Source organism: Euprymna scolopes, chromosome 5 (genome assembly GCF_053919585.1).
Source record: "Euprymna scolopes isolate OS-2025 chromosome 5, ASM5391958v1, whole genome shotgun sequence".
In the NCBI taxonomy this organism is placed as follows: Eukaryota; Metazoa; Mollusca; class Cephalopoda; order Sepiida; family Sepiolidae; genus Euprymna; species Euprymna scolopes.
The window spans coordinates 174,669,796-174,688,750 of record NC_136486.1 but is presented as its reverse complement, the minus strand read 5'-3'; the positions used below and the strand labels follow the sequence as shown (position 1 = coordinate 174,688,750).

At 25.2% G+C, this 18,955-nt stretch overlaps 1 protein-coding gene across 3 annotated transcripts in view; it reads left to right on the top strand.

Moving 5' to 3' along the window:
• The first annotated feature begins 1,401 nt into the window (after window positions 1-1,401).
• LOC145277042 (uncharacterized) overlaps window positions 1,402-18,955 on the top strand; it is a 52,937-nt gene continuing 35,383 nt past the window's right edge. For 2 of the 3 annotated variants that reach the window (XM_080128678.1, XM_080128676.1), the window contains exons 1-7: window positions 1,402-1,540; window positions 11,757-11,914; window positions 14,150-14,352; window positions 14,938-15,004; window positions 15,126-15,270; window positions 17,535-17,645; window positions 18,346-18,455. In XM_080128678.1, coding sequence (XP_079984804.1) covers window positions 11,846-11,914; window positions 14,150-14,352; window positions 14,938-15,004; window positions 15,126-15,270; window positions 17,535-17,645; window positions 18,346-18,455 — 705 coding nt within the window. In that variant the 5' untranslated portion in view covers window positions 1,402-1,540; window positions 11,757-11,845. Of the gene's footprint in view, window positions 1,541-11,756; window positions 11,915-14,149; window positions 14,353-14,937; window positions 15,005-15,125; window positions 15,271-17,533; window positions 17,646-18,345; window positions 18,456-18,955 lie in introns of all 3 variants that reach the window. The other variant, XM_080128677.1, reaches the window with a different exon arrangement.

Here is an 18,955-nt window from a genome sequence, read left to right as displayed (position 1 = left end):
TATTTTAATACATTGTTTTGCATTTAGTTTATTACATATATTATTTTGCTTGAATATTATTTTATTGTCATTTATATCAAACAATTTTAATTTACATGAAACCTGGGATTATGCCAAGCTTTTTGCTGTGTGCATATATTTATTATTTTACTTATAAAACAGTAATCTATGAACATGCGTTTCGCTGTAATACAATGAAACGTGTGTGTGTGTGTGTGTATATATATATATATATATATATATATATATATATATATATATACACACACACACACACACGTTTCATTGTATTACAGCGAAACGCATGTTCATAGATTACTGTTTTATAAGTAAAATAATAAATATATATATATATATATATATTGATATATATATATATTGATATATATATGATGTTGCAAACCATTTTTAAATTTCTGTAGGTGAACAGGTGTGATTATAGGTGCTGATCATATTGTAAAATGTAATAATTTATGATTCAATAAAATAATTTAGTTATTCTATATTTCTTTGCTAAGAAAAAGTAATGATTAAACTGTTTTGTCATTTAAGTTATTCTTAATTGTATCAACGTTATAGTTGCTATCTATACTTGTAATATCTATATCTTTGTGGCACTCATCCTTATACGGCATGATCGTGTTAACACACCAGTTCTCGTCAGATCACCAAAGTTAAGCAACGTTGAGCCTGGTTAGTACCAGATGGGTGACCAATGGGAATTCTAGGCACTGTATGTGCTCTCTGCTTATCTCGGCATTTGTTTCCAGTCCTGTACATACACTTCACTTGCTACTGGTATTTAACATTGTCGACTCAGGAGAGGTGAGGTTGGAGATTGCGCATCTCCTGCCACAAGACTTTCATGCGCAAGCACCCCTTTGTGGGTATCCATAGTCTGTTAAAGACTGAAGAACTCATCTTTATTATTGTATTAAATTACCATTAAACACTTAATTGTAAGCAGCAGATTAAATTCTTTTTATGATATATTATTTTTTTATTTTTTTAACAGGAGTGAATTTTGCTCTGTTATGTCGTGCAATGGATGATGAAGTGATGACGGATGATGAACAAGAATATCTTACCGATAACGGCACGTTATCAATTGAATTAAATGATGTGGATAAAGCAACAAGTTCTAGTGTTTCTGGCGGCTTCCTAAGTCGTTCGGCAAAAACCCCTAATATGTTACCAGATTCAGTTAATCCGAACACGGCCGAAGACGGGTCAACAGCCATGAAGTCGTTTTCTGTATTGCATGACAAAGATGTTGGTGAGAGCAGCAGAAACAATGCTGGGAATTCTAAGATGGTGCATAAGAGCTTGACGGACAATATAAACCGTGCGCAATCCGTTTCCGAGAATGGAGCAAGGCATGAGGAAAGATTTTGCAGTCAAGAGAAAAAAGTTGAGAAAGAGAAAAGAGGTAGCAGAGAAGAACCAGAAGATGGTGAAATCTTGGAAGATGGAGAAATTGCAAGCGAAGAAGATGATTTATTCTTTGGGAAGCGTCCTAGAGATGACGACGAATGTAGTGGTAAGTAAACATGGCTAATTTAAAAAAAAATGTTTTTTGATTGAATCATTTTTATTTCGTTTATGCCATATCAACACATTTTGTGAGTTATTTAGGAAATGTCTATTCTATAAACAACTCATTGTTTTACCCAGAGGTAGAAAGTTAATTTTTCTTTTCTTAGCTGATTCCCCACCTCTTCTGTTGTGAGATGGAAGTCATGAGCCAACGTCTTTTTGCAGGAATTGGATAGGGAAACCTGAAGCATTAAGCACCATGGAGAGGGGGGTATTTGTCACCAACAACGATGTATCCGTCATAAACACCTATTTTACTATGACACTTGTGGGGGCAATAAACAGCAGTCTTGTCTGATCACTGAAACATCACAGGTTTTATTTCTTGAGATTCGAATTTACTTAGCTGAAAATGTTTCAAGATTTACAACCATTTTGAAACAAGCTTCATAACTTTTTATTCGAGAAAAGTGATTGCTCAAAACTTTATTCTCTGTCAAGTCACTAAACCTGCAAACTGTTCCTGTGCCGCTGAAGCACTTAAGCTGTATCACAGTTTAGTGTTGTTGTTTTTTTTTTACACTTGATTTATTTCAGTTTTCAATGTTTCATAACTTTAGCGTGCGTCGCATGGTGTTCATCTATGTCCTATCAAATGTAATCATTATTTCCACACATATTTTAAAAATCTGCTTCAAAATTACACTTGCCATATTTTTGTATGATTTTAGTATGTTAATTGCTTTGTATTGCAATTCATTTAGTCATAATAAAATAGTGTGTGATTTATTTGTTCAAAAACTATTTTCAGCTTTGAAAAAGATGTCTTTCGTGCACCATCTCTATTTTTCTGAGGGAAAAAGAGTTGGAAATCCCTCATAGTAATGTAAATAATAAACATGATTGTATAAAGTTTGACTTATTAGGGAAGTTATATAACACCAGAAAGTTGTAATAACAAGACAACCAGTAAATACGTAAATTCACAAGTGTTTAATTGTTTGCTAAAAATTTGTTTGAGGGTGGAAGATAGAATCTGAGGCATTCGGAGGGTATGAGGTTGTCATGAAGTAAACAGAAGCATGTCAATCAGGAAACCAAGTATCTTAAAAATAACTAAAAGTCATTATTCTAGATAATTAAGGAAATTCATATCAACAAACATGTTGGAAAAGCAAATAATACTGTCTCTGCTCATGAAAATGAGTTTGCCGAGTGCATCAGTCTGATGGGGATTCACTTCTGAGATGGTCTCATCAAGTTTGCCCGAACAAAACAAAAAACGACCCCACACTCCTTAAAAAAAAATGTACAGGATTTGTTCCTCATAGAAAAATAAATTAACTGCCCTAAAGGCTCGAATGCCCTTGAAAATGGATTCTTTTATATTAAATTTATATGTGAAACCAATCCCTTAATCTAGAATGTTTTTATTTTTCTTTCTGCCAACTTTTCAGAATGGTTACATATAATTGCCCCTAACCCTACCAGTAACCTGATGTCAGAGTGAAAAGCCTTCTCCTCCTCGTACAAAGACCCGCTTAAAACCACACATAATTGTCTAAAAAAAAGCATAGGATTTATTTTGCATAGAAAAAAATATGGTTAACTGTCCTACAATGTTAGAATGGCCTTTAATTATTTTACATTAAATTTTTATATTACATTCATATTTATTTATTTTAAAAAAAGTTTTGTTAGGTTTTTCAGTGTGTTCATATGTAATTATCTATAAAAGGGAGAATCATATTTTAGGGAGGCAGGTAGGGGTGATTTACAATAATACCAAAGAAATCTTGCAATATATTCATTTTTAACAATCCTAAATTTTAATTTCTTGTACATAAAATGCATTACAATTTAACTTTGAGTTTTCTAACTTTTTTTTAATGGATATATGGAATTTTTATGGTATTGCAACATTTATGTACATTTATTAATTTCTGGAGACTTTCAGTGCTATATTTGGATTCTTGCACAAAAATACACTTATATGGTATATTTCATTGCTTAATCTTGCGTTATAACAAAGATATAGCATTTTTACTGAAAAAGTAGTGTAAGAAATATGATGAAATGCACTTGGTCTTAAAGAGGTGAAACTGTTCAAACGTGTGAAACACAAAAATAGTCATAACTTAATTTTAGTCAAATTTAAAAAGATTCTTTCTTACATCAATCTCTTTCTATATATGTCATTATTGAATTTAAGCATTTTCAATTTATGTGTATTGCTACATAAATTCTTTAAACCAAAGAACGTCAAAACATTTCATAGGCATTTGTCCTTTCAATGCCCAAATGGTCATTGGCAAAAGTCAGCCTCATGTCACTGTTTAAACAGAGCTCTCCACATCTGCCTTCACATCAGCTCCTCCAGTGTTTGCACTGTCCTCCACTCCAAGACTCTCATTCTTAGCCCTCTGTTCAAGAAATTAATCCTCAGACATACCTGTTTCCTGACACTGAGAAATATTGCAGAGCTGGTAGAGGGGATGGCATTAACTGTTAAGTGCATCATTTGTGATTCCTGCGATATACAGTGCATCAGCATTTACATTTCACTTAAAAACTTCCAAAATTAGCAATGGTTGCGTGATTTGCCTTAGATAACTGAAATTTATGGAAAGCTAAACTGAGTTTTCAAAATATTCAACAAACCATATATTCTCTGATGATTCCAGATCAATTGTTATTTGTTTCAACAAGATATCACGCACACTTTTTGCCCATGATCGTTTAAAAAGACTTCTAAAACATCTTTGTAAAAGTTATGAAGATGACAATACCTCAGGTGACCCTATTTAAAATTGATGGTTATTTTAATTAGTCGACTCCACACCATTGATTTTACTGATTACTGAAGGAAATTGGGGTTTCATACCTTTTCCTTCTGGCATTTGTAAATGAAAATATTCAACTGGATTTTATCTCAACGTGCTGATTTCAATGTCTGTTGTGGTAACTATTCACACACAAAAAAAAAAAAGCCGTGCTTGTTAAGATAATCGACAGATCGATTTTTTAAAATTTATCGTTTTAAGCAAAAACAATATTATGTACTTAATTGTCATGTCGAAAATAGTAATACATTCAAAAGTTACAGAAATTCGAGTAGAAAGTTGGTAATTTTTATGGAAACTTGGGTTGTTATAAAGTAGACAGCAGGAGTCTAAACACAGAGAAAATAACTGTGAAACAAATATTTTTAATGACTTGTATCATGGCTGCGATATTTGTTGTCTATAGCAATAGACTTTATTTTACTAAAGTTCTACTCTAATTTTTGTTATTTTTGGATATAGTACTATTTTCAATTTTACAATTAAGTATGTAATATTGTTTTTGTTAAAATGATATTCTAAAAAATCGATTTTTAGACTATAAAAGACTAGGAGCACCAAAAAAAACTCATGATTTTCTATTTATATTGGAATCTCTAAATCTGGTGATTGTTCTCGGAGATGGTGCATGGTGTGTGTCAATGACGCTTAAAAATTTAAAACGACGGTCAAATCCTTATCTGTTTATTCCAGTGATGCATTTAATTTTATCCCCATAATAAATGATGCACTTAATTTTATCCCCATAATAAATGATGCACTTAATTTTATCCCCATAATAAATGATGCACTTAATTTTATCCCCATAATAAATGATGCACTTAATTTTATCCCCATAATAAATGATGCATTTAATTTTATCCCCATAATAAATGATGCATTTAATTTTATCCCCATAATAAATGATGCACTTAATTTTATCCCCATAATAAATGATGCACTTAATTTTATCCCCATAATAAATGATGCATTTAATTTTATCCCCATAATAAATGATGCACTTAATTTTATCCCCATAATAAATGATGCACTTAATTTTATCCCCATAATAAATGATGCACTTAATTTTATCCCCATAATAAATGATGCACTTAATTTTATCCCCATAATAAATGATGCAGTTAATTTTATCCCCATAATAAATGATGCAGTTAATTTTATCCCCATAATAAATGATGCACTTAATTTTATCCCCATAATAAATGATGCAGTTAATTTTATCCCCATAATAAATGATGCACTTAATTTTATCCCCATAATAAATGATGCACTTAATTGTATCCCCATAATAAATGATGCATTTAATTTTATCCCCATAATAAATGATGCACTTAATTTTATCCCCATAATAAATGATGCACTTAATTTTATCCCCATAATAAATGATGCATTTAATTTTATCCCCATAATAAATGATGCACTTAATTTTATCCCCATAATAAATGATGCACTTAATTTTATCCCCATAATAAATGATGCACTTAATTTTATCCCCATAATAAATGATGCACTTAATTTTATCCCCATAATAAATGATGCACTTAATTTTATCCCCATAATAAATGATGCAGTTAATTTTATCCCCATAATAAATGATGCAGTTAATTTTATCCCCATAATAAATGATGCACTTAATTTTATCCCCATAATAAATGATGCACTTAATTTTATCCCCATAATAAATGATGCACTTAATTTTATCCCCATAATAAATGATGCACTTAATTTTATCCCCATAATAAATGATGCACTGCGCACAACCAAAAGGTAACAAGTTATCATTTCGTTATATGAAGGTTTGTGTTGATTAAAAATTTTAATCTTTAATGATTGGCTACCTTACAAGCAACAAAATATGTCTCATTCCTGTCTTATTTCCTGTTTAAAATGGTGTGATCTTGAAGATGATTTGACAATTCAGTGTTCCAAAGCGTAGAAAGAAGAAAAGGGGAGCAGAAGAAATGGAACAATGAAAGAAATAAACTTTTTAAAATATATAAATATATATATAAATATGCTTCCTTTTGTAAATGTTTTTTTGTTTTTACAGTTTTTAAAATTTTAACTTTTTTCAAACTGAACATTACATTTAACTGCAATTTTGTGATCTTAAGATTGGTTTTCAACATATTGTCAATTTAAAAAATATAATCTTTTTAATTGAATTCTAATTGTAAATATGATTTTTTTGTTTTGAACTTAATTAAGAAAAATAGCAACTTTGTTCTGCTTCTACTTGAAGTAATTAATTTGGTATGATTAATATTTTTTTAGATGATGATTTTAAAAAAGTAATTAATTTGGTATGATTAATATTTTTTTAGATGATGATTTTAAAAAAAGTAATTAATTTGGTATGATTAATATTTTTTTAGATGATGATTTAAAAAAAGGTAATTAATTTGGTATGATTAATATTTTTTTAGATGATTTAAAAAGTAATTAATTTGGTATGATGATTTAAAAAAGTAATTAATTTGGTATGATTAATATTTTTTTAGATGATGATTTAAAAAAGTAATTAATTTGGTATGATTAATATTTTTTTAGATGATGATGTTAAAAAAAGTAATTAATTTGGTATGATTAATATTTTTTTAGATGATGATTTAAAAAAAAAGTAATTAATTTGGTATGATTAATATTTTTTTAGATGATGATTTTAAAAAAAGTAATTAATTTGGTATGATTAATATTTTTTTAGATGATGATTTAAAAAAAGGTAATTAATTTGGTATGATTAATATTTTTTTAGATGATTTAAAAAGTAATTAATTTGGTATGATGATTAAAAAAAGTAATTAATTTGGTATGATTAATATTTTTTTAGATGATGATTTAAAAAAGTAATTAATTTGGTATGATTAATATTTTTTTAGATGATGATGTTAAAAAAAGTAATTAATTTGGTATGATTAATATTTTTTTAGATGATGATTTAAAAAAAAAGTAATTAATTTGGTATGATTAATATTTTTTTAGATGATGATTTTAAAAAAAGTAATTAATTTGGTATGATTAATATTTTTTTAGATGATGATTTAAAAAAAGGTAATTAATTTGGTATGATTAATATTTTTTTAGATGATTTAAAAAGTAATTAATTTGGTATGATGATTTAAAAAAGTAATTAATTTGGTATGATTAATATTTTTTTAGATGATGATTTAAAAAAGTAATTAATTTGGTATGATTAATATTTTTTTAGATGATGATGTTAAAAAAAGTAATTAATTTGGTATGATTAATATTTTTTTAGATGATGATTTAAAAAAAAAGTAATTAATTTGGTATGATTAATATTTTTTTAGATGATGATTTAAAAAAAAAGTAATTAATTTGGTATGATTAATATTTTTTTAGATGATGATTAAAAAAAAAGTAATTAATTTGGTATGATTAATATTTTTTTAGATGATGATGTTAAAAAAAGTAATTAATTTGGTATGATTAATATTTTTTTAGATGATGATTTAAAAAAAAAGTAATTAATTTGGTATGATTAATATTTTTTTAGATGATGATTTAAAAAAAAAGTAATTAATTTGGTATGATTAATATTTTTTTAGATGATGATTAAAAAAAAAGTAATTAATTTGGTATGATTAATATTTTTTTAGATGATGATGTTAAAAAAAGTAATTAATTTGGTATGATTAATATTTTTTTAGATGATGATTTAAAAAAAAGTAATTAATTTGGTATGATTAATATTTTTTTAGATGATGATTTAAAAAAAAGTAATTAATTTGGTATGATTAATATTTTTTTAGATGATGATTTAAAAAAAGTAATTAATTTGGTATGATTAATATTTTTTTAGATGATGATTTAAAAAAAAGTAATTAATTTGGTATGATTAATATTTTTTTAGATGATGATTTAAAAAAAGTAATTAATTTGGTATGATTAATATTTTTTTAGATGATGATTTTAAAAAAAGTAATTAATTTGGTATGATTAATATTTTTTTAGATGATGATTTAAAAAAAAGTAATTAATTTGGTATGATTAATATTTTTTTAGATGATGATTTAAAAAAAAAGTAATTAATTTGGTATGATTAATATTTTTTTAGATGATGATTTAAAAAAAAGTAATTAATTTGGTATGATTAATATTTTTTTAGATGATGATTTAAAAAAAGTAATTAATTTGGTATGATTAATATTTTTTTAGATGATGATTTAAAAAAAAGTAATTAATTTGGTATGATTAATATTTTTTTAGATGATGATTTAAAAAAAGTAATTAATTTGGTATGATTAATATTTTTTTAGATGATGATTTTAAAAAAAGTAATTAATTTGGTATGATTAATATTTTTTTAGATGATGATTTAAAAAAAAGTAATTAATTTGGTATGATTAATATTTTTTTAGATGATGATTTTAAAAAAAGTAATTAATTTGGTATGATTAATATTTTTTTAGATGATGATTTAAAAAAAAGTAATTAATTTGGTATGATTAATATTTTTTTAGATGATGATTTAAAAAAAGTAATTAATTTGGTATGATTAATATTTTTTTAGATGATGATTTAAAAAAAAGTAATTAATTTGGTATGATTAATATTTTTTTAGATGATGATTTAAAAAAAAGTAATTAATTTGGTATGATTAATATTTTTTTAGATGATGATTTAAAAAAAAGTAATTAATTTGGTATGATTAATATTTTTTTAGATGATGATTTAAAAAAAGTAATTAATTTGGTATGATTAATATTTTTTTAGATGATGATTTAAAAAAAAGTAATTAATTTGGTATGATTAATATTTTTTTAGATGATGATTTAAAAAAAAAAGTAATTAATTTGGTATGATTAATATTTTTTTAGATGATGATTTAAAAAAAAGTAATTAATTTGATATGATTAATATTTTTTTATATGATGATTTTAAAAAAAAGTAATTAATTTGGTATGATTAATATTTTTTTAGATGATGATTTAAAAAAAAGTAATTAATTTGGTATGATTAATATTTTTTTAGATGATGATTTAAAAAAAAGTAATTAATTTGGTATGATTAATATTTTTTTAGATGATGATTTAAAAAAAAGTAATTAATTTGGTATGATTAATATTTTTTTATATGATGATTTTAAAAAAAAGTAATTAATTTGGTATGATTAATATTTTTTTAGATTATGATTTAAAAAAAGTAATTAATTTGGTATGATTAATATTTTTTTAGATGATGATTTAAAAAAAAGTAATTAATTTGGTATGATTAATATTTTTTTAGATGATGATTTTAAAAAAAGTAATTAATTTGGTATGATTAATATTTTTTTCGATGATGATTTAAAAAAAAGTAATTAATTTGGTATGATTAATATTTTTTTAGATGATGATTTTAAAAAAAGTAATTAATTTGGTATGATTAATATTTTTTTAGATGATGATTTTAAAAAAAGTAATTAATTTGGTATGATTAATATTTTTTAGATGATGATTTTAAAAAAAAGTAATTAATTTGGTATGATTAATATTTTTTTAGATGATTTAAAAAGTAATTAATTTGGTATGATTAATATTTTTTTAGATGATGATTTTAAAAAAAGTAATTAATTTGGTATGATTAATATTTTTTTAGATGATGATTTAAAAAAAAGTAATTAATTTGGTATGATTAATATTTTTTTAGATGATGATTTAAAAAAAGTAATTAATTTGGTATGATTAATATTTTTTTAGATGATGATTTAAAAAAAAGTAATTAATTTGGTATGATTAATATTTTTTTAGATGATGATTTAAAAAAAAGTAATTAATTTGGTATGATTAATATTTTTTTAGATGATGATTTAAAAAAAAGTAATTAATTTGGTATGATTAATATTTTTTTAGATGATGATTTAAAAAAAGTAATTAATTTGGTATGATTAATATTTTTTTAGATGATGATTTAAAAAAAAGTAATTAATTTGGTATGATTAATATTTTTTTAGATGATGATTTAAAAAAAAAAGTAATTAATTTGGTATGATTAATATTTTTTTAGATGATGATTTAAAAAAAAGTAATTAATTTGATATGATTAATATTTTTTTATATGATGATTTTAAAAAAAAGTAATTAATTTGGTATGATTAATATTTTTTTAGATGATGATTTAAAAAAAAGTAATTAATTTGGTATGATTAATATTTTTTTAGATGATGATTTAAAAAAAAGTAATTAATTTGGTATGATTAATATTTTTTTAGATGATGATTTAAAAAAAAGTAATTAATTTGGTATGATTAATATTTTTTTATATGATGATTTTAAAAAAAAGTAATTAATTTGGTATGATTAATATTTTTTTAGATTATGATTTAAAAAAAGTAATTAATTTGGTATGATTAATATTTTTTTAGATGATGATTTAAAAAAAAGTAATTAATTTGGTATGATTAATATTTTTTTAGATGATGATTTTAAAAAAAGTAATTAATTTGGTATGATTAATATTTTTTTCGATGATGATTTAAAAAAAAGTAATTAATTTGGTATGATTAATATTTTTTTAGATGATGATTTTAAAAAAAGTAATTAATTTGGTATGATTAATATTTTTTTAGATGATGATTTTAAAAAAAGTAATTAATTTGGTATGATTAATATTTTTTAGATGATGATTTAAAAAAAAAGTAATTAATTTGGTATGATTAATATTTTTTTAGATGATTTAAAAAGTAATTAATTTGGTATGATTAATATTTTTTTAGATGATGATTTTAAAAAAAGTAATTAATTTGGTATGATTAATATTTTTTTAGATGATGATTTTAAAAAAAGTAATTAATTTGGTATGATTAATATTTTTTAGATGATGATTTAAAAAAAAAGTAATTAATTTGGTATGATTAATATTTTTTTAGATGATGATTTAAAAAATAATTAATTTGGTATGATTTAAAAAAGTAATTAATTTGGTATGATTAATATTTTTTTAGATGATGATTTTAAAAAAAAGTAATTAATTTGGTATGATTAATATTTTTTTTAGATGATGATTTAAAAAATAATTAATTTGGTATGATGATTTAAAAAAGTAATTAATTTGGTATGATTAATATTTTTTTAGATGATGATTTAAAAAAAAGTAATTAATTTGATATGATTAATATTTTTTTAGATGATGATTTTAAAAAAGTAATTAATTTGGTATGATTAATATTTTTTTCGATGATGATTTAAAAAAAAGTAATTAATTTGGTATGATTAATATTTTTTTAGATGATTATTTTAAAAAAAAGTAATTAATTTGGCATGATTAATATTTTTTTTGGATGATGATTTAAAAAAAAATAAATAGAGAGTTTAATCAAGGACTTGCTACAGTAAAACCCCATAAGCATATGTGTATTATAATTTTCTTTCTCAGAAAAGTCTGCGAGTAGTCAAGAAGAAACAGAAATGAAATCTGAAGTCAGTGAGAATGAAGTCGAAAAAGTTGAGGTTTAAAAACCTGAGATGTCTCGACGAGAACATCGCAAACGCAAAAGAGAGAAACGAGAGAAACGGCGTAAAAAGAATGAAGCAGTAAGTGATTGGCTTTTCTTTTTAATTGAACTTCTCCCATTTTTATGAAATTGTTGAACGTTAATTTAATATGGAAAGTTTTCTTTATTTTTTAATTGATTTTCCAATTAATGAGGACTTCAATCACAACACGACAAAAAAGTGGCTTCTTTAAACCATGAATACTTGAAACATCAGAAAATATTAAAGTCTTTATGCATTAGTTTCATTTAAAATTTTATTTCATATGATAAAAGGGTATAAACTGTTTATATTTTTTTTTCTTGGGAGCCATCATTATCAAGGCCCAAAAACCACTCGAGGATAAGGGATAATGAATGCAAGGTGGTAATGTAGTAATCATTAATGGTGTAAATTGGGTAGAATTTAATTATTTACGATGACGACTCAACAAGAACTTGTTTACTTGGATTTGAAGACTACAATGTTGTATTCAGCTGGGAAGTAGGATAGCAGAACAGTGTTCCACAGGCAGATAGTTCTGGGAAAGAAGCTTTGTTCAAGGAATCTGTGTTTAGATTTAGGCACAGACAGAGTGAGGGAATTCGTTTATAGTAGTTGTAGTTTTATTTTTGTAAAAGTTTGGCAAGAGGGACCATAGATTGGAGTTTAGTTGAGCAGTTGCCATGAAAATAACCATAGAGCAGAGACAAGCTGGCAACGTCTGTTCCGTTGGAAAGAGGTTTGCTAAACAATGATCAAAAGCACTATATTTACGTTTAGATGTTTTATAGACCTATTTTGTTAGAAATAAAATATTGTACCTTATTAAAATCTTAACTTTTAAATAACTTTCATTTGTTTTTATTTTTCTCATTTCTAAAAACAATGATTTAAAATTTTCTCATTTGCTTTGTTCACTTTCTCAAGTTTAATATCACATAATTTCCAAAACTTAAAAATCACACTTAATGCTGTTTCTAACTCAACCAAAAATCCCAAGAAGTAACAAGTTGTGATATTGTAGTCTAAAACAAGCAAATAACATATATGGAATTGACAATCCTATTATTTTTAAAATAGAAAAAAAAAAAAAATGATTTACATGTTCCTTATCAAAAGGCTTTCATGACTTGGAGTGGCCATGATGAAAATTTGATTCTTAAAGAAATGCAAAAACTTTTATGGTGAAATGTTAATGAGTTTTAGTTTGCAGTAAGATTTGCACTCTTTGTTTTCAATGTGAAAACTCAAGGCATGTTGCTAGGTGTGTATTTTGTATCCCTAATATGCATCTGTGCATCCTAGAGATGCATCACAATTGTCTATGTTGGATGATTGAGTGGAATTTTTCTTTAGCAAAAACAAATGTCAATTTTCTAAATAAAAAAAAAAGACTGCTCTATCCAATTTCTTTTTTCTTTGATCTGCTTTCAACAGCAGAAAATTAGACATATAATGTCCCTCTCCTCCACCAAACAGCCACTCTGGACAGTTGCAAAATTAGCCATGATTGCTTCCAACAGCATTCCTTCATAGATGAGGAGGCCGTAGGTGATTGGCAATAATGAGACCAATCTGAACATATACTTTACTTTGATCTTAAATTGTTACGCAACAATTTGTCAGATTTGTTTGATGTTTTGTGCAAGAAAGGGTAGGATGAAATTTTTTTTGCTAAGTAAAATTGTTTTATGGATTTTATAAAAAGATTAAAACAACACATTTTAAATTTAACTTTATAATCATGTAATCTTTACATTTGGTTTGAATCTTTCGGAAAAAAAAAAGAAGCAAACTTGTAATTTTCAAGGAATACTGTTGTAATTGAACTCTGAATAAGTTTGTTTCAAATTTGATAAATGTTTTATATTCTGTTAATTAAAACAAAAATGTTTGAACAGTTTAAGCTTTTCTGAAGATTAAAATCAAATTTATTCTGAGGTGTCACAAGTTATTTAAAAGCCCAAGTTATGACCATATTCGAATCTGGGCATTCATTTCATGAAATAAGTTTTAATTCATATTTTATTAAATTGCAACAGTTTTTCAATATCATTCAATTTAAATTCTTATGCACATAATTTACAATCTGGATAATTCCAACTTAAATATGTTTTTTTTTAATTGAAATTAAAAAAAAATTATTTTATATTCATTGTTTCTGTTAAAAAACTTTTTTTAAAACAAATTTTGAATTTACAAATATAGTAAAAACTTGCTATTTGTAATATTTTTCTTAAAAAAGATGTCATCGCATTAAAATTCTTTATGTTCTAATTTCATTTTGTTTAGAAGCGCAAACGAAAGAGGTTAGAATATATTGATCATGACCAGGTAAATGATGAGTACAAGTGGAACCCGTCTGGTTCTTATGATAGCCCATCAGAGAAACCACCAAGTCCGCACAGAAATTCCCCTGGACCTTACAGCAATTTGTATGATAGCCCGCCTGGATTGTATGATAGTCCATCAGATGATGATGATGATGACGAAAGGTAAAAGATTCTTCTGATTAGTTGGGTGTAGTGTGCGAGGTAGATCATATCTAAATTTCTAAACGTGCCCTTCTATCCTCTTGCTACCCTAAAAATAAATCTCTACTCCCTATAATGTCAACTATCTGTGTTTCAAAAGTTAAAAATTTTACCTATATATATATATATATATATATATATATATATATATATATATATATATATAAAATTTCAAATATTTTAATTATGAGTTTTTCAAAAACACAATCCTCTATTAATAGCTCAATAGTGCATTACTAGAACTATAAATAATTTTTTATTTTGACTGCTTTGTATTTAGGAAACAAAACTCTTTAATGAATTTATCGAAAAACTATTCATTAGCGCAAACAATTATTTCGACCCATACTGATAAGTTCATTTTTGACAAATTCATAAGCTGTTTTATTCCCTGTATTCAAAGCGATTGAGATAAAAAGTATATTTTTTCGTAGCACAACCCACGAGTAATTAAGAACATTTGCAAATTATTTAGAATTCTTTAAGCTTATTTTAAAGTTTGTTTGAATGAAAACAACAAAAACCGTTTGTTTTTTTTAATTCCAGTTCCAAATTGGTAAATTTAATTGGTGATAATTTTATGGATCTTGCTGTTGCTGCAACTGAAAAAGAGGTAAGCATTTAAATGATCGTTTCAAAATATCAACTCGACTTTTTTTTTTTTTTTTTTTTTTTTGTAGACATTATCTTAAAAAAACGTTTATCATTTCTACAATATTATTTTTCTTTTCTAGGATATCTTTAAGCCCCGCGAGAAGAAAAGAGGAGGCAAAAAGAAGCGATCCCATCATCATCATTCGAAGAAGAAACCACTTTTAGAAACTCCACGTCAGAGAACTATGTGCAAATTTTTCAAGGAAGGAAAGTGCTCCAAGGTAGAATGTATTTTTTACTTGCTATCATGTTCTCAAGTTTCATTTTGTATTATATTTTTGTAGGAAATAGATAATTTATTTCTAAAAAAACCCAACAAAAATACAGCTTTTGTAAATATTTGATATTAGTAATATTAATAACAAAATTGATTACAATGACAATACATTCACATTTTACAGTTTAACTAGCATGGAGATCCGGTAATACCTGGGATTGAATGAGAATCAAATGAATGTTCCACACTTTTAATATTTTGCCATCAAAATTGGTGCAATTACCCATTTTTCAATATTGCCTGCTCTAGTCGGGGACCCACCAAGGTGCATCAGGAGGAAGCTTCATATACCTTCCCCCCAGTGACTTGGTCCACAATACATTGTAGTCTACATTGCACTGTAGAGAACCTACTGTTTATTTTATAAAATTATTTTTATGTAATGGCTTGAATTAAAGTTTAAAATGCAAAAGTCAAGTATAATGGTTCAATTATTTATTTTTTTTTACACATTGATCACCACTTATCAAGGCCCGGAAGCCACTCAGGGATAAGGGTTATTGCAAGTACATTACGTTAGTGTGGAGATTTGATGAAGTGTTTACTTAAGGGGGCGGTTCATTAGGAATTTGTTAACGTTGGACTTGAAGACATTCAAGTTGTAGTCCGGTGGGAAGCAGGCAGACGGAACAGAGTTCCACAGGCGTGCAGTTCTAAGAAAGAAGCTTTGTTCATGGAATCCGCATTTTGATTTAGGCACAGATATAGCTCTAAACACACTCCTGTCTTGTAAAAAAAAAAACTACTGTTGATGATATATGCCGTCCGTTGTGCTTGTATGGTGATAAAACTTCTCAAATGCACTTGTAATGTTAGGCTGTATAAGTTCAAAATCAAACTGTTTTTTTCTTTAATCAGATTTATTTGATTATCGATCTTCGATACTTATCAGAGGCATTTTGATACAACCTATCTGAGGACATTCCCAGATGCATAAAGTAAATTCGTGTGGAATTTAAAAAAATTCGTCCCAGCTGTTTCGGAGTCCCTAGAAAACACTCACGCGCACATAGTGTCTTTTCTTTTATATATAATTATAGGTAATTTGATATTTATAAAAAGAAAATTGCAATATTTTTTTGATTAACAATTATTTTTCTCCATGTAAATAAAAATATGTATTGTAATTTAATAAAATCTTTTTCTACCTGTTGAAATAACAATCCTTGATAACTACAGTCAATGCGATTCAAATTTATGTAAAAAAATTAATTTCTCAAGTTTTAATCAAAGCAAATAAGTTAAGATTTTTTCATAAATTGTTGAAAACTTTGCATGTTTACATGAAGGGAAAGTTAGTAATCATCTATCAATTCCATTTAATTGAAAAAAAAAATCTTCAAAAATAAAGTAAAATATTGTTGTTTTTTTAATTTGATCTTTATTAAATTTAAAAAAAATTTCTTTATGACTAATCATTTTCTTCTTTTTATCTCCTGCCTAACATATCAACGAGAAAACGTGAATTGAGCACGTATGGAAAGCCTGCTATGAACTAATTTGTTTATGATTTTTTTCGTGGTCATTTGTTGATTGTCAGTATCAGTTATTAAAAATGTCTCTTGTTCAAACCATTGTGAAGAAAATATTTACTTTTTACAGAAATTTGATGTTTATCGTAACTTATGTTCAGTTGTCACTATCATATTAACATGTGTTAATAAAAGAATATTTAAACTCTGCAAATTTTTAACACTGATTATAATCATTTTTTGGTAACGTTAGAAGAAAAGATCTTATTTTTATATCATTTTGGCCAATTCACTCTCTGGTCTGCAGAAAATGGTTGATACTTTTTTAAGAAAAGAAGTCATTTCACGTCTCCATGTTGATTTTACTAAAGTTGAAAGATTAGATTACCCAAAATGAAATAATTAATAATGATAATATAAAAAAAAAATAACGTGTCACATACAGGATGATCCTCATAATCTGAAAAAAATAAACAACAAAAAAAAACATACCATATATGTAATCATTAAAAAAGTTTGCAGTTCTTTTAATGATCCAATCATATTGGACAAATAAACTTCAATTTATGGCTGACTTAAGTTTGTCATGAATGTTCTATAGTCTTTGTTTTGTTTTTTTTGCAAGCTTTCATAATGTTTTTTCTGATGTAATTCGTCACAGATTAATGTTTTAATGTTGCCTGTTATGTGTAAAATGGACTGTTTTAAATATTTGATGAGTCTTTCTTTATTCTTACAGGCTGAAGATTGTCCTTACAGTCATGACTTCAAACCTTTAAAGAAAACAGATATATGCAAATTTTATCTGAACAGTATATGTACAAAGGGAGACAATTGTTTGTTTCTACATGGTAAAGAATTTTTTTTCTCATGGATTTTCTAACAAAATGAATGATTTAATATATTTGTTGTAATTATCAAAATAAATGATTTAATATATTTGTTGTAATTATCAAAATAAATGATTTGATATATTTGTAATTATCAAGCATAATTTTATTTGATTAATATTTTGTAGATTCTTAGATGAGTACGACATTATTGAATAAAAATGAAATATTAAACATCAGTTTGCTATTTAAGGTTTTAACATTAAATGATTTCCCAATCCTGCAGTTGATATTTCTTTAACCTTCTAATATTATTTTGGAAAATAAATCTGATTAATTTATTGATTAAACACCAACTGCTCCAATTATATATATACTTTTTCATATACTGTTCAATTTTTCCAGGGTTGTTCAGTTTTGCTATGTAAAATAATCCTAACTGTTCAAAATTATGAAATGGCATTTGTAAACTGGAATTTATTGATAAGCACCATTTTAAAACAACAGAAAAAATGTGAAAAAACATTTTATATCAAATTTCTATTGCAAAGTGAAACATTTTCCCCAAAATTGAAAAAGTAATTTTTTTATCTGCAAATCTTCATATTTACAATTTTGAAGTGGAGCTTTGTAGACATCCATCTAAATTTAAATTTTTTATTTTGCAGTTCACCATATTTTATCCTGAAATAGTGTATGATACTTTCTTTATTTTTCATAGGCGAATATCCATGCAAATTCTATCATACTGGTGCTCAGTGTTATCAAGGAGAAAAATGCAAATTTTCTCATGAACCGCTGAATGAAGAAACGAAAATATTATTGGAAAAGGTTACTTCTATAAGTTTTTCATTTTATTTGTAGAAATACTATTTTCAAATTTTCTGTGCAACCTTATAAAAATTTTTTTATCTTATTATTTGCACTTTTTAGATGGTATTGGGTTATGTATTGAACTTGCTATTTGCTTTCTCATTTTTCTATAACATAACATGGATAATTATTAAAATAGATTTTTTTGGATGTAATGTGCAAGTGAAGTTCTTAAATATGGAATTTTTTTTTAATAAATAGTATATATAGAAATCATACTAGAATAAAAATGTGTAGACGTCAATCTTCAATATGAAAATTAATTTGTGAAACAGCATACCTTTTTGTACATATTAATCAAATTATAAAAATTAATTTGTGTACCTTTTTGTACATATTAATCAAATTATAAAAATTAATTTGTGTACCTTTTTGTACATATTAATCAAATTATAAAAATTAATTTGTGTACCTTTTTGTACATATTAATCAAATTATAAAAATTAATTTGTGTACCT